The sequence below is a fragment of the Diceros bicornis genome, chromosome 19 (assembly GCF_020826845.1).
Source record: "Diceros bicornis minor isolate mBicDic1 chromosome 19, mDicBic1.mat.cur, whole genome shotgun sequence".
Classification (NCBI taxonomy): Eukaryota; Metazoa; Chordata; class Mammalia; order Perissodactyla; family Rhinocerotidae; genus Diceros; species Diceros bicornis.
Genome location: NC_080758.1, coordinates 46,567,915 through 46,594,265, shown reverse-complemented (window position 1 = coordinate 46,594,265; position 26,351 = coordinate 46,567,915). Strand labels below are relative to the sequence as shown.

The following is a 26,351-nucleotide window of genomic DNA, read 5'->3' as shown; positions in this document are numbered from 1 at the left end:
AAACAGTTTTAATAACTGAAAACATCCAGTATTGGTGAGGGTATAAGAAAACAAGACTCTACTGGTTAGAATATAAATTGACATGATTATTTTGACTGAATAATTTGGTGGCATCAATTTTAAAATCTTAGTAATTCATGCATTCTTATCCAGAATTCCACTTCTAGGTATCTAGACTACAGAAAAAAATAGCATGAGTACTTGAAGATATATGTACAAGGCTGTCTACCACAGTATTATCTGTTATAGAAAAAAATGAGGACAAATTTTCATAAGGAATAATTTAATTATATTAGAGCCACATGATGAAATATCATGAAGCCATTCAAAAGAATAAAATCGATCTGGACAGATGATGATCTGCTATATTAAGTGAAAAATACAATTAACAGAACATATGATCATGACTATATATATATAGTGAGAGAGAGAGAGAATATACACATATACTTGCATGTGTGTGTGTAGTTACATACTCAGATAGAAGAATGAAACAATGAGCAGTTTTTACTTTAAAAATTTTTTGGATTTTAAAATATAATTCATTTTATTAAATGAACCCATCCCCCAAGTTAATTAGAAAATGGCAGAAAAAAATGAGAGATTTAAAAACGAAATAAAGACAAAAGTACAGTAATTGTTAGACTATTTACAAGATCATAAGCAATTAATTTATAGAAATTTCTCATAGCATAATAAAAAACATTGCCTAGGTGTGAATACTTTTACAATAAAACTTCTTTACAGAATGTAATTTCCTGGGTGACATCAGTAATATGGCCGAGTGAGCTGTTCCCTTTGTCTCTCCCCCTCTGTATTACAACTAAGCAGACGTTCATTAACCAACAGAGGATTCCCTACACAGCACAACAGGATGCCTAAGAGACTCACACAGCTATACATCTGAAGGTGGATGGACTAGATCCCCAGGAAGCAGTGGAGATAGGTGAGTGCACCCTACCCAGCAGCAGCAAGCCAGGTTGGGAGCCTCACAGAGTGGTCAGTGTGACTTTAAGAAGAGGTGAGGGCAGCCCAGCCTTCACATGAACACTATCTCAGCCTACAGGAATGCCCACTGAGCCATGGCGGCCCAGCCAGTGGGAAGCTTGCCACCAAGTGTCTGCAGCTCAGCCCCTGTGAAGGAGCCCCACCCAACAAACATAGCGGCCAGTGCAACTGTAAGAGGAGGCAGGGGCAGCCTGGCGCACACACACAAATGCCTTTGGAGGGGTAGCCAGGCCTGCAGGAGAGCCCACCATGCCCAGGCAGCCCCATTAGTGGGAATGCTCCCCATTAAGTGGCCGCGGCTCAGCCCACGCGAAGGTGCCCCGCCTACCAGGCACAGGAGCTCAGCCAAACAACCAGCCAGCACAGTACCGGCCTGTGCCTGCACAACTGCCTGCTGAGCACAGAGGCACAGAGGCCCCGCCCCCACAAGAGCAATCTGCCAAGCAGCTGTGGCCAGCCCACACAAACACAGAGCAGCCACACCTGCACAACTTCTGGCAGATGGAGTTGGATCAGAAACACAGCTCCTGCTTACCCAGAGCAGTAGCAGGCAGAATCTGTGACCTGATACTACCACAAACGCACCAGCAAAAGATCAGCTCATCAAACACCATGAAAAACCACAGTAACACTTCAGAGCAGAAGAAAATGACTGGTCTCCAGGAACCAATCCTGAAGTTACAGAAATTTACAATCTAAATGATAGAGAATTCAAAATAGCTGTCATAAAGAAACTCAACAAGTTACAAGAAAACTCAGAAAGACAGTTCAATGAGCTCAAGAACAGAATTAATGAGCAGATGGAATACTTCACCAAAGAGATCAAAACTTAAAAAAAAAAAACGCAGAAATTCTGGATATGAAGAAAACAATTAATGAGAAAAACATAATCTAGAATCCTTAGAAAATAGAGCTGATACTATGGAGGACAGAATTAGTGATTTAGAGCATAGAAATACAGAAATGCTTCAGGTGGAGAGGGAGAGAGAACTATGATTTTTAAAAAATGAATAAATTCTTTGAGAATTAGACAACTCAATTAGGAAAAGTAACATAAGGATTATAGGTATTCCAGAGGGAGAAGGGAGGGAGAAAGGAGCAGAGAGCTTGTTCAAAGAAATACTAGCTGAGAACTTCCCAAACCTGGAAGAGGAACTGGACTTACAAGTACATGAAGCCAATAGAACTCCTAATTACATCAATGCAAAAAGACCTTCTCCAAGGCATATAATACTAAAACTGGCACAAGTCAACAACAAAGAAAAAATATTAAGGGCAGCAAGGCAGAAGAAAATAATCTACAAAGGAACCCCTATTAGGCTTTCAGCAGATTTCTCAGCAGAAATCTTCCAGGCTAGGAGAGAATGGAATGATATATTCCATATATATGTGAAAGACAAAAACTTTCAGCCAAGAATACTCTATCCAGCAAAACTATCCTTCAGATAAGAGAGAAATAAAAGCTTTCCCAGATAAACAAAAGCTGAGGGAGTGCATCACCACTAGACCTCCCTTACAACAAATGATGAAGGAAGCCCTCATACCTGAAACAAAAAGGCAAAGGTTTACAAAGCTTTGAGCAAGGAGATAAATAGACAGACAAAATCAGAAAATTGCAGCTCTCCACCAGAACAGGTTAACAAACACTTAATTATAACATAAAAGATAAGGGGAAGGAAAGCATCAAAAATAACTATAAACACTTCAATTTAGTCACAAACTCACAAAACAAAACAGAATAACTTCTGACAATAATAACTCAGAAGAGGAAGAGGAGAGGGATGGAACCTGCTTAGGCTAATGGAGATAAGAGGCTATCAGAAAATGGACTATCTCATCTACAAAATATTTTATACAAATCTCATGGTAATCACTAAACAGAAAACCAGAACAGAGCCACAAGTCATAAATAAATAGGAAACTGAGAAAACCATCACAGAAAACCACCAAACTAAAATGGCAGTCAGAAATACAAGGGAAGAGAAACAATGGAAATATAGACTAACCAGAAAACAAGAAATAAAATGGCATATTAAGCCCTCATATATCAATAATCACTCTAAAAGTAAATGGATTGAATTCTCCAACCAAAAGACACAGAGTAGTTGGATGGATTAAAAAACAAGACCCAATAATATGCTGCCTCTGGGAAACACATCTCAGCTCTAAAGACAAACATAGGCTCAGAGTGAAGGGATGGAAGATGATACTCCAAGCAAATGGCAAACAAAAGAAAGCAGGTGTTGCCATACTTATATCAGAAAAAAGCAGACTTCAAGATAAAAAAGACAATGAGAGACAAAGAGGGGCAGTATAGAATGATAAAAGGGACATTCCAACAAAAGGACATAACACTTATGAATATATATGCACCTAACACAGGAGCACCAAAGTACATAAAGCAACTATTAACAGACCTACAGGGAGAAATTAATAGCAAGACAATAATAGTGGGGCACCTCAACATACCACTTACATCAATGGATAGATCATTCAGAGAGAAAGTCAACAAGGAAATAGTGGACTCAAATGAAACACTAGATCAGATGGACTTAATAGATATATATAGAACATTCCATCCCAAAACAGCAGAATATACATTCTTCTCAAGTAAACATGGAACATTCTCAAAGATAGACCATATGTTGGGAGACAAGCCAAGCCTCAATAAATTTAAGAAGATTGAAATCATATCAAGCATCTTTTCTGACCATAATGCTATGAAACTAGAAATCAACTAGAAGAAAAAATCTGGGAAAGGCACAGATATGTGGAGACTAAACAACATGCTACTGAACAACCATTGGATCAATGAATAAATCAAAGGAGAAATCAAAAAATACCTGAAGACAAATGAAAATGAAAATACAATATACCAACTCTTCTCTAAAAGGGAAATTTATAGCAATATAGGCCCACCTCAACCAACAAGAAAAATCTCAAATAAGAAAAACCTAACAGAACTAGACAAAGAAGAACAAACAAAGCCAAAGTCAAGAAGGAGGGAAATAATAAAAATTAGAGCAGAAATAAATGAAATAGAGACTAAAAAAACAGTAGAAAGGATCAATGAAACTAAGAGCTAGTTTTTTGAGAAGATAAACAAAATTGGCAAATGCTTAGCCAGACTCACTAAGAAAAAAAACGAGAAGGCTCAAATAAAGAAAATCAGAAATGAAAGAGGAGAAATTACAACAGATACCACAGAATGCAAAGGATTATAAAAGAATATGATGAAAAACTATATGCCAACAAATTGGATAACCTAGAAGAAATGGATAAATTCTGAGACTCATACAACCTCCCAAAACTGAATGAAGAAGAAATAGAGAATCTGAATAGACCAATCACAAGTAAAGAGATTGAAACAGTAATCAAAAATCTCCCAAAAAACAAAAGCCCAGGACCAGATGGCTTCTCTGGAGAATTCCACCAAACATTCAAAGAAGATTTAATACCTATCCTTCTCAAACTATTCCAAAAATTTAAAGAAGACAGAACACTTCCTAACTCATTCTACAAGGCAAACATTACCCTGATACCAAAGCCAGACAAGGACAACACAAAGAAGGAAAATTACAGGCCAATATGGCTGATGAACATAGATGCAAAAATCCTCAACAAAATACTGGCAAACCAAATACAGCAATACATTAAAAGGATCATACAACGTGATCAAGTGGGATTTATACCAGGGATGCAGAGATCGTTCAACATCTGCAAATCAATCAATGTGATACACCACATTAACAAGATGAGGAATAAAAATCACATGATCATCTCAATAGATGCAGAGAAAGCATTTGACAAGATCCAACACCCACTTATAATAAAAATCTCAATAAAATGGGTATAGAAGGAAAATACCTCAACATAATAAAGCCCATATATGACAAACCCACAGCCAACATCATATTTAACAGTGAAAAACTGAAAGCTATCCGTCTGAGAACAGGAACAAGACTAGGATGCCCACTCTTGCCACTCTTATTCAACATAGTATTGGAAGTCCTAGCCAGAGCAATTAGGCAAGAAAAAGAAATATAAGGTATCCAAATTGGAAAGGAAGAAGTGAAACTCTTGCTGTTTGCAGATGGCATGATTCTATATATAGAAAACCCTAAAGAATCCACCAGAAAACTATCAGAAATAACAACTACAGCAAAGTTACAGGGTACAAAATCAACTTACAAAAAATCAGTTGCATTTTATACACTAATAATGAACTAGCAGAAAAAGAATTCAAGAATACAATCCTGTTTACAATTGCAACAAAAAGAATAAAATAGGAATAAATTTAACCAAGAAGGTGAAAGATCTATACACTGAAAACTATAAGACATTATTGAAAGAAACTGAAGAAGTCATAAAGAAACAGAAAGATATTCCATGCTTATGGATTGGAAGAATAAACATAGTTAAAATGTCCATATTATCTAAAGCAATCTATAGATTCAATGCAACCCCAATCAGAATCCAATGACATTCTTCATGGAAACAGAAAAAGGATTCCAAAATTTATATGGAAAAAGAAAAGGCCCCGAATAGCCAAGCTATCCTGAGCAAAAAGAACAAAGCTGGAGGCATCACAATCCCTGACTTCAAAATATACTACAAAGCTATATTTATCAAAACAGCATGGCACTGGCACAAAAACAGACACACAGATCAATGGAACAGCATCGAGAGCCCAGAAATAAACCCAGACATCTATGAACAGCTAATCTTGACAAAGGAGCCAAGAATATAAAATGGAGAAAGAAAAGTCTCTTTAATATATGGTGTTGGGAAAACTGGACAGCCACATGCAAAAGAATGAAAGTAGACCATTATCTTACACCACACACACACACACAAAACTCAAACACTTGATTAAACGCTTGAATGTAAGACCTGAAACCATAAAACTCCTAGCAGAAAATATAGGCAGTACACTCTTTGACATCAGTCTTAGCAGCATCTTTTCAAAACCATGTCTACTCAGGCAAGAGAAACAAAAGGCAGAGGATACGAATAGACATTTTTCCAAAGAAGACATACAGATTGCCAACAGGAACATGAAAAGATGTTCAACATCCCTAATTTCTAGGGAAATGCAAATCAAAACTACGAGATATCACCTTACACTCGGCAGAGTGGCTATAATTAACAAGACAGAAAATGACAAATGCTGGAGAGGACATGGAGAACAGGAAACCCTCATACACTGCTGGTAGGAATGCAAACTGGTGCAGCCACTACAGGAAACAGTATGGAGATTTCTCAAAAATTAAAAATAGAAATATCATATGATCCAGCTCTCCCACCACTGGGTATTTATCTGAAGAGCTTGAAATCAATAATTCAAAGAGATTTATGCACCCCTATGTTCACTGCAGCATTATTCACGATAGCCAAGACGTGGAAGCAACCCAAGTGCCCATCAACTGAAGAATGGATAATGAAGATGTGGTATATATATACAATGGAATACTACTCAGCCATAAAAAAGATGAAATCGTCCCATTTGCAACAACACGGATGGACCTTGAGGGCATCATGTTAAGCGCAATAAACCAGACAGAGAAAGACAAACACCACACGATTTCACTCACACGTGGAAGACAAACAAACACATGGATAAAGAGAACAGATTAGTGGTTACCAGAGGGGCAGGAGGGGGGAGGTGGGCAAAAGGGGTAAAGAGACGCATATGTATGGTGACGGATAAACATTAGACTACCGGTGGTGAGTGCGATGCAGTCTATATAGAAACCGATAAATAATAATCTACACCTGAAATTACACAGTGTTATAAACAATTATTATCTCAATAAAATAATTGGAATAAAAAATCAATAAAGTATATCTTTAATATATATAAAAAAAAAGAATGTAATTTCCTGAAAGGCAGGAGGGCCTATTTGCCTGTGATGATGCTAACAAGAGAAACTTCATAAATCAGGAAGGAGTATTTGAAAGATATAAGAGAATCAATTAAAAATATTATTTCAGTTACAAAATTCCTTCTCTTCAGAATGCCTTTGGCTTGTATTAGTATTTGTATCATGATCAAAAGTACTTTACAAAGAAAGAATTATAATGTGACTATTTAGCTATGAATAAAAAGAAAGCAAAGAAAAATAGTTTTCTACAAGGAATTTTCTTCTCTCCTGTCCTAAATTAGGTATCTAAACTTATTCTATTCTTTGGTAACCTTTTTTTAGACACATGATGTCTGGCTCTTTGAACGCAAAGTAAATGCTCTACATGGAGAGTAAAAACGGAATCATTTTACATGGTTGCACAATGTTCAACATTTGCCTCCCTCTCTTTGCTTTCCTTCGTCACTAAACTTCTCTAAAGAGTAGTGAATATTCCCTTGCCTTCACTTTGTTACCTCTGATTTATTCAGCTCACTGCAACTTGATTTCCAACATCCAACTCTGCCCTTCAAGGAGAGACAAGACCAGACTCCAAACCAAGTGGGCGGACATAGAGCACTGGTGACCGAGTGGCCAAGTTGGCACAGAGGAGCCAAAGGAACAAGCTTGGGAGAAAGCTGAGGCCCAGATCCTGGGCAAAGCAGGCTTCAGAGCCATGAGAATAAGAGAAAAAGAGAAGCAAATCAGGATGGGGCAGGGTTGAGGCTGGAGGCTGGGGGAAAGAGGCCAGTGTCAGGGCAAGCAGCCACCCTTCCTCTTACCCAAAGTTCATGTAACTTTATCTTCAACAAATATAGAATTATCCAGGGGCCGACCCTGTGGCTTAGTGGTTAAGTGCGTGCGCTCCGCGGCTGGCGGCCCGGGTTCGGATCCCGGTCGGCACCGACGCACCGCTTCTCCCACCATGCTGAGGCCGCGTCCCACATACAGCAACTAGAAGGATGTGCAGCTGTGACATACAACTATCTACTAGGGCTTTGGGGAAAAATAAATAAATAAAATTAAAAAAAAAAAGAATTATCCAAGTTATTATTTTTTTCTTAAATGTGTTTTAGTAGTTTTTGGTTTTCAAAGAATTGGCCATTTCACCTATATTGTTGAATGTATAGAGTTGTAGTAGTCCCTCATCCCTTTAATGTTTGTAGGATCTGTATCCATAATCTGGCATCAGTAATTTGCCTTCTCTTTTTTTATCTTGGTCAGTTTGGCTAGAAGTTCATCAATTTTATTCATTTCATCTCTTTTTAAATTTCCAAATCTAATGGCCTCTTTTTTGTACTCAAATTATTTGATTTCCCTGCACCATTTGCCACTTTAAGAGTCTTTGACTTCTATAATACTCCTCTCTCTCTCTTCCAGTTTTCTTTCTTATTATTATTAACAGCTCATTTTCATCTTTCAAGATTCTGTCCTAGTCCTCTGCTTTTTCACTTTAAAATCTCCCCCTCAACTAGACAGTCTCCTTTATTTTCATGATCTCCTTACTCATGAGAGGACCTGTATTTCCAACTCTCTCCTGTCCATCTAACACTATTATTTCTACTTTCAGCTAATGAATCCACCATCCTCCCTAAACTTGAAAACCCTGAGTCACCATTAACTCATTCTTATCCTTCAACTTCTCCATCCAACTGGCAACCAAATTGTACTTTCCCTCTCAAACATTTCTTTGCATCTATGCACCTGCCCTGATCCATTCTGCTACCTGGATCTCTTTGACTTGTCACTGCCTGAATTCCAGCCAGTATCATTTCTTGGCCTGACTGTTCTATTCTCCTCCCCTACAAGCTACTGATCACATGAAAATCAGTTATCTTTTAACATACAGCCCATATCATGCTTTTCTTCTTCTGTGCTCCCTGTCAGCTCCAAGACAAAGCCTTCTCATTATGGTTCTTCCTTTGCTATGCAATGGTCTGCTCTTCCTCCTCACACCTGGAACAGCAGCCACGCCTGCCTACCTGCCTCGTAATAGACATTCCAGGTGCTCTCCTGCCTCCATGCCTTTCCCCATTCTGTCCCTCTGACTGAACTCTGACTCATGCTTCCTGACCAGATTCAAAGGCTACCTTCTCTGTGAACCTTTCTCCTTTTAAATTGTTTTCACTGAAGTATAACATATAGTGCAATGCACAGATATTGAGAATGCAGTTCGATGAGTTTTGACAACTGCATACACCCCAATCAATGTACAGAGCATTCCCATCACCCCAGAATTCCATCATGTCCCTCCCACTCTCACTCTTCTCTCCATCAGAGGCAACCACTGATCTGATTTCTTTCTCTACAGATTGGTCTTGCCTGTTTTGTACATCATAAAAGTAGAATCAACAGTATATGGTCTTTGTTTCTATGTCTGCCTTCTTTCCCTCAGCATAAACTTTCTGAGATTGAGCCATGCTATTGTGTATATAAGTAGTTATTCCATTTCATTGCTGAGTAGTATCCACTGTCTGGATATACCACAGTTTCTAAATGTAAACAACATTTATTTGTTCACGGACATTTAGATTTTTTTAATGGGAAGGAGGGGGAGGTTATGTATGAAGCTGTCAAAGCTGTCTGCATCCCTCTCTGTCCTTCCCTATTCCAAGCCACACAGCATTACAGTTCATTGTAGATGGGTCACTCTCCCCCACTTAATTCTAATAATATGAATAACAATAACATTTAATTTCTTTGGGCATTTACATGTGACTGGAAATATACTAAGTATTTGACTTTCATCAGCTCATCTAATCACTGCAACAATCTCATGAGTGGACAACACACTTACACCCACTGACAGAGAGGAAACTGAGGCCTGTAGAGGCCAAGTGCCTTTTTTAAGCTAACCCACCTGGTGAGTAGTAAAACCAAGATCAGAATCTAGATTCACTTGATGGAATTTTTGCAAATTCTTAACAATTATGCCATAATACTACATGCTTGGTAAATAGTAGGCTCTTGCTTTTTTTAAAATTTAAATTCAATACTTTCTAAAGAAATCCACAAATATGGCAATGATTGATTCAAGAAGATACAATTTATTCTTCACTGATAAACCCAACCAATCACCTTTGTGAAATGATTTCATACACACTATTATTTCAAAATAACCATTCTATTTTCTCAAAATTTTGTGAGTCAGAAATCTGGGTGGACTCAGGTGGGCATTCCTTGCTTGGGTCTCTCCTGCAGCTGCAGTTAGATGCCGGCTGGGCTGCAGATATAGGGGGCCTCTCCTTGGCGGGACAGCCACAACGGCGCACTCACACGGCTGGCAGTCGATGCTGAGTGTCAGCGGGAGCCCCACTGGGGCTGTCAACCCCAGCCCCAACATGCGGCCTCTCTAGCACGGTGGTCTCAGGGCAGTCAGACTTCTTCCCTTCACCTCCTCCACAGCAAGCATCCCAAGAGAACCAGGCAGAAGCTTTTCAGCCTCACAAGTCAGAGCATCCCTTCCACCATGCTGTGGAGCTTTCAGCCTCACAAGTCAGAGCATCCCTTCCACCATGTTGTGTGGGTCAAAGCAGTCACAATCTGCCCAGATTCATAAAGAGGGGACATATCCCTCACCTCCTGATGAGAGAAGTGGCAACGCCATGTCGTAGGAAAGCTTGCAGAATGGAAGATGGTGTTGCAGCCATCTTGGGAAAATAGAATCTGCCACAGCCATCTCCTTATGACTGCTGAACTTCAGGGCATGTCATGTGGGCCAGTGATGGTAAAGACCTTCAACTTGGAAAACTCCTCTTTGAGATCAATAGAATTCTCATCCACTGAGTGTCAGAAAATAGGTGGGCTTTATTAGGAAAACGAAATAGGCAGATTTTTAAGTTTGTTTCATTTGAAAGCTATTTCACTCGGTGTGGGGCCAAGGATGGCGGGTTTGAGAAACCCCTAAGTAGTAAATGCACGACTTTGCCGACCGCATAGCACCAAATGAGTCTCATCAGTTATTTAGTCCTGCACATTATGTCATCAAGGGGAACTATAAACATCTCCAAATGAAGTAATGCTTGGGGGTATTATAAAACAATTTAATCCAAGCTATAATTGCTTCAGTAAGAAATGGCAATTTAAAAACTCTTCATAAGGTAAGCGTCAGGGTAAAGCTCAGGTACCAAAAGGCACCACTCCAACCTTACCTGGCTCTGCGAATGTGCAGCTGAGGGTAATGGCTGTGCCTGTGACATATATGCACAGCAAAGTCCTCATCATATGTCAGACTCGGGACAGTCCCCACTTGGTCAAACACAGTTATGAGAGTTGAGCCTAAATCATAGAGACAAAGAAATTTGGCCTTTTTTTTTGTTTACCAAGGAATAACTTTAGGAGTTCAGGACAAAATGCAGTTTCCATTCAAAATTGTGTTTTAATTGTTACAATCAAAAGGCACATTATACATTTAGAACCTGGAGACCATTCTTATTTCCTATTCCCCAAAGCACCATTTTAAGCATGAATGTCCTATAGTAATGACTGGGGACAGGAGGTAGACGAGCTGACCTTACCTAGGCTCATGTAGGATGGCACTATGAGAAATATGAAGTGCAGTTCTGGCACTGCTTTAAACACAGTCCTGGCAAGGGAAAGAGAGAGTGGGACAGGTGTTAATAACAAACCAATGCCATTAGCTGGCACCTGACTTAGACAAATGCCTTCACTAAAAAAATGAGGTGTTCATAAATCCACATAGGCTCCTTTGCTCCCTGCCTACAGAGGCCAGAATATCTTCAAAATAATTTCTTTCTCTTCTCCATTTTTCTTTGGATTTCAAATGGCCCCTTTCTATCTGTTCCATGGAGGTAGAGAATAAAGGGTGCCGTGTTCATGCAGCACACCAGATTTCTGCTAATATTAACCTTTGACCTGGCATCTGGAAGGTCTGGTGTGACATTACAAAGTGACTTGAAAGCTGAGGCCACCACCCCCGCATGTCTGCGCAGGCTGTCAGAGATGCGTCGCCATCACCCGGTAGCCCCGCTGATCAGGTTTCGACCCGCCGTATTATCCAGGCTGCTTCTGCAGTCTGTCATGTGAATAAACATTTCCAAAGATAAAATTGAGGAAAACTATTTTTAGAAACATCCAAGCCTGTGATGCTTTACTCTTTCCCCACTTCCTCCCAAATCCATTTTTTTAAATGACTGCACCTGTTTGCCTGACACAATGGCAGTTAAAGATGTGTGCTGAAGGGAGCACCGATTCAAAGAAATAGGTTGTTTCCTTTCGGAAACATCACTACTATTTAAAGTAACTGCTTTCATATAGCTACAAATTACAAATAAATTAAACATCTCAAAGAATTTCATGTCCTTTAAAAATATTTTTAAACGATCCACACGGTTTCCTTTGTGTCATTCTGGCATTCACGTGTCTTGCGCACGGCACTGCTGCCAGCCTCCAGACGTCACCATCTGCAAGTCCCCAGCCACTCACCGAATAATCTCTTTGCAGCAGCCAACGGAATACTCATCCACGGCCACAAAGAGGTGCATGAACAATGTGTTCAGAGGCTGCAGAAGAAACGAGAACACGATTAAAGGCTGAGTCAGCATTCGGGCTGTCAGAGCAGGGTGGGAGGTAGGAGGAGGGTTTTGGGGCAGCCACGACACTGAGCTGCCCCTGGTGTTTGTGGATGATATTTTACGTCTAAAATGATGAGGAGGCACCCAGGGGCAGCATTTGAGCTGTCTCACTGACTCTGTTCAGCGCCTTCTGTTCTCCTAGCTTAGAATTATTCAAGGAAACAGGGATCGTAAATGAGTCCAGTGTGTCCGGCCCTCCTTCCTGCCCTCACAATCGGGCTGTGGGCAGGGAAGCGCCTGCAGGGGAATGAAATCGATTATTAACTCAGTAGTCTTGTCCTGGGGGTGTCTATGCCAAGTGAAAGACAATCACCCTTTCCCTGGGGCTCTTGAGCCAGCAGCTGCTGCTCTATTCAAGTGACACAGGGAAAGATTCTCTTATGAATTTGAAGGATGGAAGGCAGATGTCACGTTATGAATCCAATGGCTTGTTTTGTTCAACATTCCCAGAGTCAGAATCAAATATTACTCTTGGGATCCAGAAAACCTGGGAGCTGAAACTCAAAATAGCAAGATTCTAATATGACTTTCAGGTTAAATTTTTCTAGTTTTTAAAGAGCTTTGTGCCATAACTTACAAAGGCTTTTTTAGTGGCCTAAATAATGAATAGTTGTTCTATACATCCACAGATCAGTCTGCTCAACTCAGTACCCCTGTGTTTAGGGGGAAATCTTTAAATTCTGGAGATAATGCAAATGTGCGGTGGTTGATTGGTGAGGGTAGTGCCTGCACCTAGATCAGGTCGATAGGAGGGTGTCTGTGTTTCTCGTTTCCTGAACAATTTTATAGATGGCTTTGGGTTACCACCTGCACATCCACGTGCCTTGGTTTCCCCTCCTGTTGGATGGCACGAGCCTTAGGAACACTCAGAAAGAGTGTATATCAGGTATAAAAGGGCAAGAGAAGAATCATGAGCTTGGTTCACGAGCTTGAAAACTCCCAAAAGGCAAACAACACAAATCCCAAAGTCCAGGTAACAATGACAACAGCTACGACACCAAGGGAAGCACTTTCCATGTATTAAGTCACCCAATCTCAAAACAACCTCACTTAACATCTGTTTTACATTCTGAACAGGACTAGTCTTAGGAGTACATGGTTTATTACTTGGCTGATTTATCTCCCAAATTCTCTCTTCCATCAAAAATATTATAATTCAAGATTTATTCTTTAGCTTTAAGATAAAAATCATTACTTCAGTTGCAAATACCCTTGGGATAGGTAATACATTAAGCCTTAAGGCTCTATACCAATGCTATCTGATAGAAAAATAATTTGAGCCACATATGTAATTTTAAATTTTCTAGCAGACATTAAAAAAAGAGTAAAAATAAATCAGGTAAAATAAATTTTTAATATATTTTATTTAACCTAATATATTCAAATTATCATTTTAAGAAGTAATCAATACAAAAAGTGTTAATGAGATATTTTACACTCTTTTATTCCTACTAAGTATTTGAAATCCGGTGCATATTTTATACTTACACACATCTCAATTCAGACTAGTCACATTTCAAGTGCTCAATAGCTACATACGGCTGGTGGCTACCATACTGGACAGCCGCGCTCTATACTGTTGTACGGAGTAGTTTAGAAAAAAACAATCTTAAGAGAAGAAGAAAAGGAACAAAAGGGGAAACAGTTTATAAATAAAGATGTTAATTTATAATTTTCAAAAAGGTAAAATCATTACCTTAACGCAAATATAAAATGAACACATATAAAAACGATTCATTGCACTGAAGGAGCTGGCTACTTCAGGCAATTTTAAGAGGGAATGTTCGAATAAGATTGCTGGGCTAGATACAAAAGAGTTAATGTCCTACTGGGCCATAAACCACAACCTTTGAGGTTATCTCTTCCACCAGACAGCAATTATTTAATCTCAAATGGACAAAAATTTACAAGTTAATCACCGTTCCTACAGAACTGTAAAACAGCCTAGTCAATAGAAAGTCAATCAAAGCCACCAGCATTGGACTGAAAGCATCTTTCTGGCCTATTTCCAAGTTTGAGATAATTTTCCTGACAATGGTAACTGGGTGTACAAGGTGGTGAGGTAGAGGAGAACACAGAGGACAAGAGGAAGGCAACTTCTAGCTAAATAAGTGCTGGACAATGTGCTGTGGTGTCCGTGTGCACGTGTACGTAAGCGCACATATGCAGATGTGGGGGTGAACTCACTCATTCATGCAGTTGGCATTCCCCGGAGCTCTGGGGACAGCTGTGAATTCCACTGACAGGCAAGCATGCTGCCCACAGTCTCGGCCTCTGGTTCTCCACAGAAACCGGGGCCAGGCACTGGCCTGGCTCTGGCAGGCTGAGGGCAGGGAAAGGTCAGACTTGGCACCTGCTACCAAGGCCCAACTCTCCGGCAACTGCTGACCTGGCTCCCATTAGGTTGTTGTGCGCTCGCAGCTAGAGTATGTCAAATGAGCCAGAGTCCACAACGGCACTTTGAAAATTAAAGAGTGTGACATGACTCCGAGGCTCTGTTGCCATTATCATAGCAGCAAATGCATAAATGGCAGGTGCTCTCCTAGCACATCAAAGACTTCAGACACTGAGGCTCGAAGCATGGTGTGCACACCTGGGAAGTACCCGTTCTGACACTCCCACTGATTCCTTGCTCCCTCCCAGTCCTCATCAGCAGAGCACGACCCGGGCCTTGCCAGCAGCTGACTGATCTGGCTATCACCTTCGCTTTCCCATCCCCTCTGGCCTCCTGCTCTCAGACTCACCTCTCCTCCTAACTCACCATCCAACGTCATTTCTGTCATGATGTCATATACTTTCTGTTGTGAGTTTTGAACTGCTCAGTCTAAAAACTGAAAAGACAAATATGCAAACATAGCACTTCCCCTCAAAATTAAGGCTCTTCTAATACACATTGCGCGCGATTGCTTACTGTGCACGGGATTTCACTGTCGAGCTCCCGGAACACGGACACCCAGTCATCTTGCTTGGCGACATTCCAGTTGGGATAGTCCAGGAAGGTGGCCTGGGCCATGATCTCCTCCTTGTCATTGTAGAGGGTAATGGCAAGGTTGGCCTTTTCCCTGTGGAAATGATTAAAGTTGCACACGTGAGTAAGATTACTAAAAGTGAGATGAGACATCATTTTCTCCCTCCTTTAGCTACTGAAGCTGAGGACCACTGCATAAGGTACGATAACCTTTGGAAGAGGTTGTGGCAGCAACTTTGGGAGGAGATCTTTCAGGACATCTGGTGCTATCAACTAAATTACTATTGAAGATCACATTTCATTACAAAGGTGTTATATTTATGACAGGAAGTGTCCAGTACCCTTCCCTTGGAGATTGGCTGGGAAAATCGTTTGACTGCAGTTTTCCCTGCCCTCTTCATGTTCATTCCACTGTGTCAGCTTCAACACATACAGTTAGGGTGGCCAACTGTCCCTGTGTGCCCAGGACTGAGAACACGCCCAGGACATGGGACTTCCAGTGGTAAAACCAGAAAAGTCCTGGACAAACTGGGAAGAGTTGGTCACCTACGTGCAGCAGCAACGCTGAGTGTTTAGCTCCACCTCTGTCAGCATTCCTAACCAATTTCTCCAAACCCTGAGCCCATGCCCACTGTCTAATTGATTCTTATGGAATCTGAGCATCCAAGATATCACCAGATCCTGATGCAGAAATGAGACCCTGAGGGGTCTTGCTTAAGCAAAGGCAACCCAGCAAGTTAATAAAGATGAGGGAGAAGCAGATCTTCCAACTCTTATTCTGGTGGCTGTCCCAAAGGGACATCTTGATGGTCTCTCCCAACTGCTACCCTGTCACGTGGCCCATCATGACAACAAGAGCTATGATAGCATATAGTTTACCACACGGAGAACCATTTGTATATAAATCGAAATGCAGTTTTCACTTTTTCAGCTGAGTGAAATCTACTGGTACCTTAAGTTGGAGCAAAAAAGATTTAAACATTCCTTCAGAAAACAAAGAAGGCAGAAGTTACCCATATTCTTTATTAAAGAGACTAAGAGAGAAGATAGCATATAACTGAAGGAGGAGGAGAAGAGACAATGGGGAGAATAGAGAGAAAGTTATATATGCTTTCCAGTTATATTTTTAACACAAAAGTAATGCATTGTCAGTGCAGTCAAAAATAGAAAATATAAGCAATAAGAGAAAATAAATAATTCAAAAAATCACCCTTAATAGCACCTCCCATAGATAGTCAACCACTGTCAATATTTTGGGTCTATCTCACCAGACTTACCTTTTTTTTTTTGGAGGGTGGTTATACATTGATATATATTTTGTGTGTTTTGTAAAATGGAATCACACACCCCACACTGTTTATAGCCTGCTTTTTTCCCCTTGACAGCAGAATCCTTTTACCATAGCTGTTCACCAAAGAGCAGTGTCTCACACATATGTACTTCCTGTACTTAATTTTTTTCTTTAAATCAGTTCACTTTTAGCTTAAAAGTCTATTTCAATAGGAAATTTACATCCGTATCAAAAATGGAAAACTAGTATCCCCTGCTATAAATAGAAGGTAACTATAAAAATAAAGATATAACATTTAAAACAAAAATTAGTCATGCATGTATCAAGTCAAATCACCTTGGGTATCACCAGAGGTAAGGCATCTTTGGGAAATATTGTGCTAGGGATGTCAACCTCAGTGCCTACAGCCACCGCCCCTCTCATAGGAAGTCACACTCCTCAGCCATGGGGGACTCCACCAGGGGTGCACCTGGCCTAAGAGCCCTGCCCCGGCACTGGCTATCAGGGAAAGGAGGCAGCAGACTGCCCTCAGGTCCCAAGAATACAGTATCCACACAGAGGACTCATTAGCAGGAGGATGCAGTCCCCTAACCTCTCCCATCTGAGTCACTGAAGCCCTGCTCCTCATTCTACTCCTGTAGAGGCTCCCTCTAGCTCCTGGTCCTCTGGGGTCCTCTGCCTCAGGCTCCCAGAGCCACAACTTACAACCTCACCATGAGAGTCTTCACTCTAATTCAGATGAGAAAACAGCCAGGGCACAGGACCTTGCGCATGCCAGCAATGACGATAGTGGTGGAGGAGGAAGTGGGCAAGAGCTGGGACGGGGCAGCTGCCATCCCCTCAGGGAAGCAAGGGAAACATGTTCCTGGAATCTCAATTTGAACTTGAAATGCATTTATCCATGGGAACCTAGGATGGTGGTTGGGTTCTATAGTACAATTAGCACAATACTATACCGCACAGACATTACAGATTAAATAGGCTTTTGTGGGTTGGCCTGGGAAGCCAGCCATGAATAACTTTGTTTCAATGGGAAAATGCATTGCAATTTTCAAATGGCTGACTGCAAAAAGCAACTTTTGTAGCATAATCCTTTTGTATGTATCATTTCCACTTCTTATCACCTCTTAGCCGTTAGGTCCTCTACAGGACACATAAAAATCATGGTGGGGGCAAAGAGGGAAGAGAAGAAAAAAGGTAGAGGGAGAGGTGTGTTTTTAAAATCTGAATTTAAAATTATTCTTTGGAATAAGCCAAATAAAAAATATATATATACATGTGCACACACACACACGTGCATACATACACATACACATGTATCTCTTTCACACAAAATACATTAACACTCAAAGATATTACCTAGTAATAGAAATCAGAGTTCTTTTCATTAGAGTAATGTCTCATTTATTCAATTGGTTTAGGAAATTTTCCAAGTTCAGCCAAAACTCATTTTATTTAACTATACTTGATGGGACTCGCAGTGAACAGTGTCCCCCTTTTCTGCTTTGTTGGGTGGCATGAATTTCCTTTACGCCCACCATGTGCAGCCCGTCGTGGTTTCCATACTCACCCCCACCACTCTGTGACATATGCACTTGACAAGGCTGATTCTCTTGGCCTTTTCCTCACTTATCTGCTATACCCAATCTGCTCAGCTTCTTCCCTAAAATTTAGCAGAGTTTTTAGGTGAGATCAGTTTTATTCATTCCTGTATCTATGTGACCGAGCCAGAGTCAATAAAATGAAACTGAAGAAACTAGAAAAGAAACCACCAGTTTTAGAAATGCCTATAAAAAAATTGGGTCTCTAAGCCTTGAGGATAGCCTGGCAAGTGGATGGGAGTTACCTGATATGAAAAATGAAAGACTACATGGGCTGGATAGCAGCTGTTTTGGGAGTTCTGGGACATTAATGAAAATGTAAATTTACTTTTACTTCTGAAAACACGTGGGCTTCTAAGGCAGGTTGCAACCTTTTCAGTTATCGGGATCCCATTTTAACATTAAAAAAAACGCTCACTACTCCCCTCCCACATGATGTAAGTTACGCTTTTCACATCTGACAATTCAGAAAATCCAGAAATCCACGAGACACGTGGATTCGAGGCACCCTTACAGCCACACCAAGACCCAGCAGGGGTATGAAGCTCACCTTCAGAAACAACTGACTGTCAAAAACTTACAGGTAATTAGTATGTGAAAGTGTATAGGATTTGAGAAATTAGATTTGTGGAGGCTTTTTGAAAAAAACACCTGTAGAAAGGCCCCAGTTGTAACGGCAGCCCCAACCCCACATTCCATGTTCCGAATGCCCCATAAAAGGATGGGCCCTTGGTGGTTGATCACACGGATCACTGGCGATCACATGGACGGCCCAATCATTTGCCCTCCTGCTCAGGCCGACTGTGACACACTTCACCCCAGGAGGGGCAAGTCAGACGTACACACTTTCTAACAAGCTGCAGGCTTACAATTTATTTACATAAGGAAGTTTATTCACGTGGTAAAGATTCAAAAAACTCATAGAGGTATACAGTGGAAGGCTCCCCAAGCTCTTGGCCCCCTGCCACTTGCTTCCCCATCTCAGAGGCAATCACGCCTCCCTTTGCACATGTTTTCTTTAATGATATATATGGAAGAGAATTCCATGCACTCATAAGGCAGTGCCTCATTCTATGGCTGCCCAGTGCTGAGAAGGGAAGGGAAGGAGAATAATAGAAAAGCTTGCCTCTATCCAACCCTAGTCCCTGCATCCCCAGGCAGAACCAGAGGGAAGGGGAAAACTTCTACGAGCACCTCCTAAGAACTAGGCACTGCACTGTATGTAACAATTATTTTCACCATCCCACTCATCCTGTAAATTGGATAAAACTTTCCCTTTCACAGATGAGGAAGCCAAGGCTGAGGGAGGTTAAGTGACTTATACACAGTCCCACAGCTAGTAGTGGATTCAAGCATTACTGCAACAAACTTATTGAACACGTACCTAGCGCTCAGTAAGCACTGTTCCAGGCTCTGGGGATACAGCAGGATACAAGCAAAAATCCCTGCCCTCACAGAGCTGACTCTAGTGGATGGAGGCAGACAATTTTTTTAAAAAACTAAAATGCACAGAATGTCAAGTGGTGGCAAGTGCTAGGAGAAAAATAAGAGCGAGAGGACATGCCTTGCACGTGTGTGCAGGTGTGTTTCCAGAAGGTAGCACCTGAGCTGTGATGGAGAGGAAGTAACTGTAAGATAAGGCACAGACGTGCCCAGGGTGTTCCAGGAAAAATAAAGGAAAGCAGTGTAGCTTGAGGGAGATGAGGTCAGGAAGGAAAAGGGTGGGCCCTGCACCAGATCATGGCAGGGAGATGGCAAATCAGCGCAGGGTTTGAGAAGCATGAGAGGATCCAACTGGTTTGAATAGTGTCACGCCGGCTATTATCCAGCGAATAATTTGGTGGGGCAGGAGGGGGAATGTGCAAGGGTGATGCCAAGGTGGAAGCAGACAGTTAGGGGCTGTTGTAATCCTCAAGTGAGAATGCTGGTGCCTTGGACCTGGGGGGAGAAGTGAGGTGGAGAGACGAGGCCAGGTTCTGGATATCGTCTGAAGGTGGAGCTGACAGCCTTTGCTGGTGTGAGATGTAAGAGAAAGAGCAAAGAAGACAACAAGGGTTTTGGTCCCAGCAAGTGGAAGGATGGAGTTGCTGGAGTTACTGTGATGGGAAAAGTGTGGGCAGAGTAGTTTGGAGGCAGGTGATGATCACGCAAGGTGTGAAGTGCCTACTAGGTATCTAAGGGGTGACACCCACCAAGAAGCTGGATAAATGAATTTGGAACCTAGGAGTTTCTGTCATCGATGTTAGATATATATATATTTTTTTAATTTAACAGTCTTTCTTTTTTTCTTGATTAAACTTGTCAGCAGCTTACCCTATTTCAGCCCTTTTAAAGAACCAACTTTAAGCTTTGTTAATCCTTTACTGGATGTTTATTTTCTATTTCATTAATATTTGCTCTCATTCCTTATTTTCTACATTCTGTTTTCTTTGAGTTGATTCTACTGTTCTTTTTCTAACTTAGAGGTAAACTCAGAACATTAATTTTAGGCCTTTCTTCTCTTCTACTGTAAGAATTTAACGTTATAAGTTTCCTCTAAGACTTGCTGCTTTGTTCATCTATTTCTGCATACCAAATGATTCCAAATCTAGTGGGTGCCCCTCCTGTTTTATTTGCTCATGATTCTATGGGTTAGAAATTCAGTCAGGGCTCAGCAGGGGTATCTTCAGGGCTGGAACCTCCAAGACAGTTTCTTCACTCACACGCCTCGTGCCTCAGTGAGGGTGGTTCAAATGGCCCGCGGCTGCTGCAACAGTTGACTTGGGGCCTTGCTTCTTGCCGTGGGCTGGGATTCTCAATTACCCCTTGTGATACGGCCTCTCCATGTGGTTTTTCCACGTGGCCTCTCCAGCAGAGTAGCCAGACTTTCTACCTGGTGGTGCAAAGCTCCCCAGAGCACAAAATCAAATGTTGCCAGGCAGGGCCAGGATTAGGGTGAGGTAGGAGAGATGCCCAGGATTCAAAATTGGAGGAGGTGCTTGCTCTCAGGCTGTTGCAAGATCAGCACCTGGGAATGAGTACCTTGGATGCCTCGCACACCTCACTCTTGTGCCAACACTGCTGCCAGGCCATCTTAAGACTTGGGCCTGGGACCGGCACAGCATCACTTCCAACACATTCTATTGGATAAGTCACAGGACCAGGCCACATTTAAAAGGTAGGGACTAGAGCAGAGGGAAGAACACAGAAGCATGGAGAATACAGGGAGGCATGAGAGCCTCCAATGTAATAAACGCCCACACTTGCTTTAGCTGCATTACACAAAGTTAATTTTATTTTATATATAGTATGTATTTATATTTACAAATACAAATAGGTTATCTATTATATATTTTTATTTTCATTCAACTCAATTTAGTCCAATTTTTATGACCCATGATTACTTATAATAGCAATTTAAATTTTTCAAATATATGGCCATTTCTTAATTACCTTTTTGTTATCAATTTCTAACTCCACTGCAGTGTGGTCAAAGAATGTGTTATGTATGATACTAACCACTGAAATTTGTTGAGCCTGCTTTATGGCCTAAGAGGAAGTCAATTTTTATACATGTTTCCATGTATATTTGACAAGATTATGTATTTCCTAATATTAAGTACAATATTCTACATAGATCCGTTAGATCAAGTTCTTTGTGTTCTTGTTGAAATTTTTTATATCTTAACTGATTTTTAGTTTGCTTAATCTTCCATTTATTAAGAGAAGTATATTAAAATCTCCCATTATGATGGTGGTATGTCTATTTCACTTTGGTTCTATTGATTTTTGCTTTATATATTTTATGACTGCATCATTAGGAGCACACAAGTTTAAAGCTGTCATACTTCCCTCAAGCACTAAACTTTTATTACTACATCATGACCCTCTTTATCTGCAGTAATGTTCTTCACCCTAAAGTATATTTTGCCTGCCATTTATATAGCAACACTAGCCTTTTTTTTTCGGATGAGATTTTGGCTGGCATCTTTTTTTCCCCAATACTTCGACTTTAAATCTTCCTGTGACTTTATATCTTAGGTGTGTCTCTTATATATAAAACATGACTGCTGCTTTTTGTTTTGTTCTGTTTTTAGCCAATCTGCCCATCTTCATCTTTTAACTGAAGAATTCTGTCCAAATACATTTATTGTGATTACTGATATAGTTGAATTTTTTTCTATCTTCCTATTATGTGATTTTAATATATCCTATGTTTTCTGTTTCATTTTTCTTCCTCCTTTCTTGCCTTCTTTTAAGGTTTGTTTTAAATTTCTTATTCCATTTCCTCCTGTAGAGAAGTTATAATCTCTATGCCTATCCTTTTAATGATTATCCTAGCCATGTGAACACATATTTCTAGCAAAGTCTTTACCTTCTGTTCCAGTTATCAGTTGATGTGTAACAAACCACCCCAAAGCTTAGTGGCTTAAAACAACAATTTGTTATTCTCTCTCATGGTTCTGTGGGTTGACTGGGTGTGACTGAGCAGTTTTGCTTGGGGTCTCTCATGTGATGGCAGTCAAATGTTGGCTGTGGCTGGAGTCATCTGAATATTCAATGTCTAAAATGGCTCCACTCACACAGCTAGCAGTTGATGCTGGTTGTTGGCTGGGAGCTCAGCCAAGACTGTCAAATAAAGCACCTGCATACGGCCATGTGACTTGAGCATTTAACAGTATGACATCTGGATTCTGAGAGATCATTCCAAGAGACCCAATGAAGCTGCAAGACTTCTTATGATCTAGACATGAAGTCACAGAGTATCATTTCTGCTGATTTCCATTGGGTACACAGGGCCAGCTCTGATTCAGTGTGAGAAAGGACTACACAAGGACATAAATGGAGGATGTGTGGTTCATGGGAGGAAGGGGGAGCACCTTTGAATACTAACCACACTCTCTTCCTGAATAAAACCTTAAGAAAACTTTCATTCTAATCATGTGCCTCCCAATTTACCTGCTATTTTTGACCTGTATTTTATCTAACTTATTATTTACACCTTATAACTTACTGTTTATTTAATATTTATATTAGATTAGTCATTATTAATGTCAGTGTTTTATACAAATTAGATTTTTTTCTTAGATTTACCCACATATTTGTGGATATTTTTGTTTACTTTCCTTCTTGTATCCTGGGCTTTCCAGCTGAGATATTCTTCCTTCTGCTTAGAGTATATTCTGAGGGATTTCCTTTACTCAAAGTCTATTGGCAAACTAACTCGGTTTTTGCCTGTCTGAAAATGCATTCATCTTCCCCTAGGTACCGAAAAATTGTTTCACTGGGTATACAATCCTAGTTTGACAATATTTTCTCTCCCATATTGAAGATATTCCACTATCTTCTGGCTACCATTTTTGCTAGTGAGAAATCATTATTAGCCTAATCTTTAGTTGTTTGCAGGTAATTTGTCCTTTCTCTGTGGTTATTTTTCAGATCTTCTCTTTAGTTTTGGTATTTCATTATGATGTGCTTAGTTACGGATTTCTCTGTGTACTTACCCTGTTAAGGATTCATTGAGTTTTCTGGATTTAAGAATTGGTGCTTTTCAACAATTCTGTAAAGTTCTCAGCCATTATCTCTTCAAATATTGAATCTTCCACTTCCCATTTTCTCCTTCCAGAAGTCTAATTAGATCTAATTGTTTAATGTTCCATTCTTATTTTTTGTCTCTGTCTCTTTGTGCTGAATTCTGGATAATTTATTGGTATTGATCCTCCAGTTCACTACTTCTGTCTTCAACTGTGTCTAATATGACATTTAATTTGTCCACTGAGCTTTTAATTTTAACTATATTTTCATTTCTAGATGATCTATTTGACTTTTTTTCCAAATCTCATTATTCAATTTTATGGTCTTTCACTTTAGACATAGTAAGCATAGTTATTTTATATCCCTTGACCAACTTAATATCTGAAGTCTTTGAAAGTCTGATTCTGCTGTATATTTTCTGTTGGTGGTTCTCACTAACGGGGCATGATTCCTTGTATATTTGTGATTTTCGACTGTGAGCTCATGTTCCTTGGAACTTTGTGATTTGAAGTCTCAGTCGAAGCTCCATCCCTTCAGAGGTGATTTCTACTTTTTTCAGCCAGTCTCCTGGACTACTAACCCTAGACCACTTTTAATCAAATTCTTCACTTTATTTCCTTTATTCAGTCTATTGGTAAACTAATTCAGTTTTTGTTTGTCTAAAAATATATTCATTATTTGGGAAGTTCTGAAGTTTTTGGGGACCACACAGATAATTAACATGGACCTCAAATCAACATGTGCTTATGAATTCTTGGGGGAGACTTTATCCCCCTTCATTCCATCCTGAGGTTGAAATAGTGTAGTTTCCTTACAGTCCACTTTTATGCAGTGGGTTTATGTCTCATTCATCCTTACAATAAACAACCCAGTTTGATACAAAGGGATCTACTACTTCCCTCCTTAGGTGGAGGGAGTATTTATCTTCTGATCTTTACAGAGCTGTCAAAACAGAAGCACGAGGTTTCTAGAATATAGCAAAATTCCTCAAGGAGAAAGGAGCGTTGGTTCCTGTTGTTCTGAAGTTTCTGATTTCATTTTGATAATGTTCTCTGCACAGTCCTTGACTTTTGTGTTTGTGTGTTTGTGTGTTTGTGTGTGTGTGTGTGTGTGTTAACATGCTTCCAACCAGAGGACAACAGTAAGGTGTTTAATCCACCATGAGGCCAAAAACTGAAATCATTTCATCGACATACATATTTTTAAAGCATTTTATACATATTGCCCTACTGCTCTCCAGCAAAATTGTGCTAATTTACAATACATTTATCAGTGTGGTGATCAGAAACTACAAATTTTTATGTCTTGGACTAACTTTAGTTTAAATATTACAATTGTATTTAATATGAAACTTGATGAAATCCAAAATACTGAGCTATCTCTTAACGTTTCCAATCAAAATAATGAGGAACAGATTATAGGATATTTATATTCTGGTGTCCAAAAGAACAAAACAGTAAGAAAAAAGATCTTTTAAGAAAAAAATCTCTGCATATTTTGAAGTTTAGAAGAACACTGAAACAGCAGTGGTTAAGAGCAAATCCAGGCTTTGTCACTTACTCACTGCTCGACCTTGGGCAGACCTCCATATTCTCACCTGTAAAGTGGATATGCCAGTGGCTACTTCAGAGTTAAACAAGATGATGCTGGCAAAGCACAGAGCATGACAGAAACATTCTCAAAACTAGTAGCTAATATTATTAACTTGCCCCAAGTGACTCTACTAGTGGGTGGGACAGTTGAGATCTGAACCCAAGTTTGCCTGAATCCAAAACCCATGAGAAACCCTTTCAATCTGCATGCTGTGAGGGGACTTGGAGATCGGTGGTTCCCAGAGATCTCTTGCTCAGTAGGGCAGATTCTCTTGCTGCCCATTCCTTCGCCATAAGCTCCGTAAGGACCGGGGTGTGGGGTCCCTTCCTGGCATGCGATAAGACTGATAACACTCTTGAGCTTACTTAGCTATGTACTTACAGAAGATAGATGATATTAAGCCTCCCAAACAGCTTCTGGGTAAATTTTCTAATGAGGTTTTTGATACAATAAATATCCTGCGATTCTGTTCTTCGGCAGTGCACCACTTCTACCTTTCCTCTTGGAGAAGTGAGTACTGACATTTTTCACCCTGTCCCAGAAAGAGAGAAAACAGTCCACTGTTAATCTGAGATGACCGTACTTACAAAATTGGGCATTAATTCAATTTCCATATGGTCAGAGTGAATGTGGTATTAGAGTGCTGGTGGGACACACTTTCCCCTGGGGGTAGGCTGTGACAACTGACATGTTTCTCTCCAGAAGAATGACGTTTCTGAGAATTGGCCTTGCTAGAAATTTCTGCAACTGTATTCTTTGTTTCCAATAAAGCTGCTTTAAAATACTCTAACAATAGGATCGAAAAACACTGAAAGGAATGATTTACTGATTCAGGGTCTTCTTATATTTAATCGGCCACCCTGGCACACGGTCAAGAGT

At 40.3% G+C, this 26,351-nt stretch overlaps 1 protein-coding gene across 1 annotated transcript in view; it reads right to left on the bottom strand.

Moving 5' to 3' along the window:
* Positions 1–26,000, bottom strand: part of CFAP61 (cilia and flagella associated protein 61) — a 286,840-nt gene extending 260,840 nt beyond the window's left edge. Inside the window, exons 1-5 of the mRNA XM_058563317.1 lie at positions 25,854–26,000; positions 15,417–15,567; positions 12,357–12,433; positions 11,429–11,496; positions 11,063–11,189 (exon numbers count right to left, since the gene is read on the bottom strand). Coding sequence (XP_058419300.1) covers positions 11,063–11,189; positions 11,429–11,496; positions 12,357–12,433; positions 15,417–15,567; positions 25,854–25,996 — 566 coding nt within the window. The 5' untranslated portion in view covers positions 25,997–26,000. The remainder of the gene's footprint in view (positions 1–11,062; positions 11,190–11,428; positions 11,497–12,356; positions 12,434–15,416; positions 15,568–25,853) is intronic.
* Between the last annotated feature and the right edge of the window lie 351 nt (positions 26,001–26,351).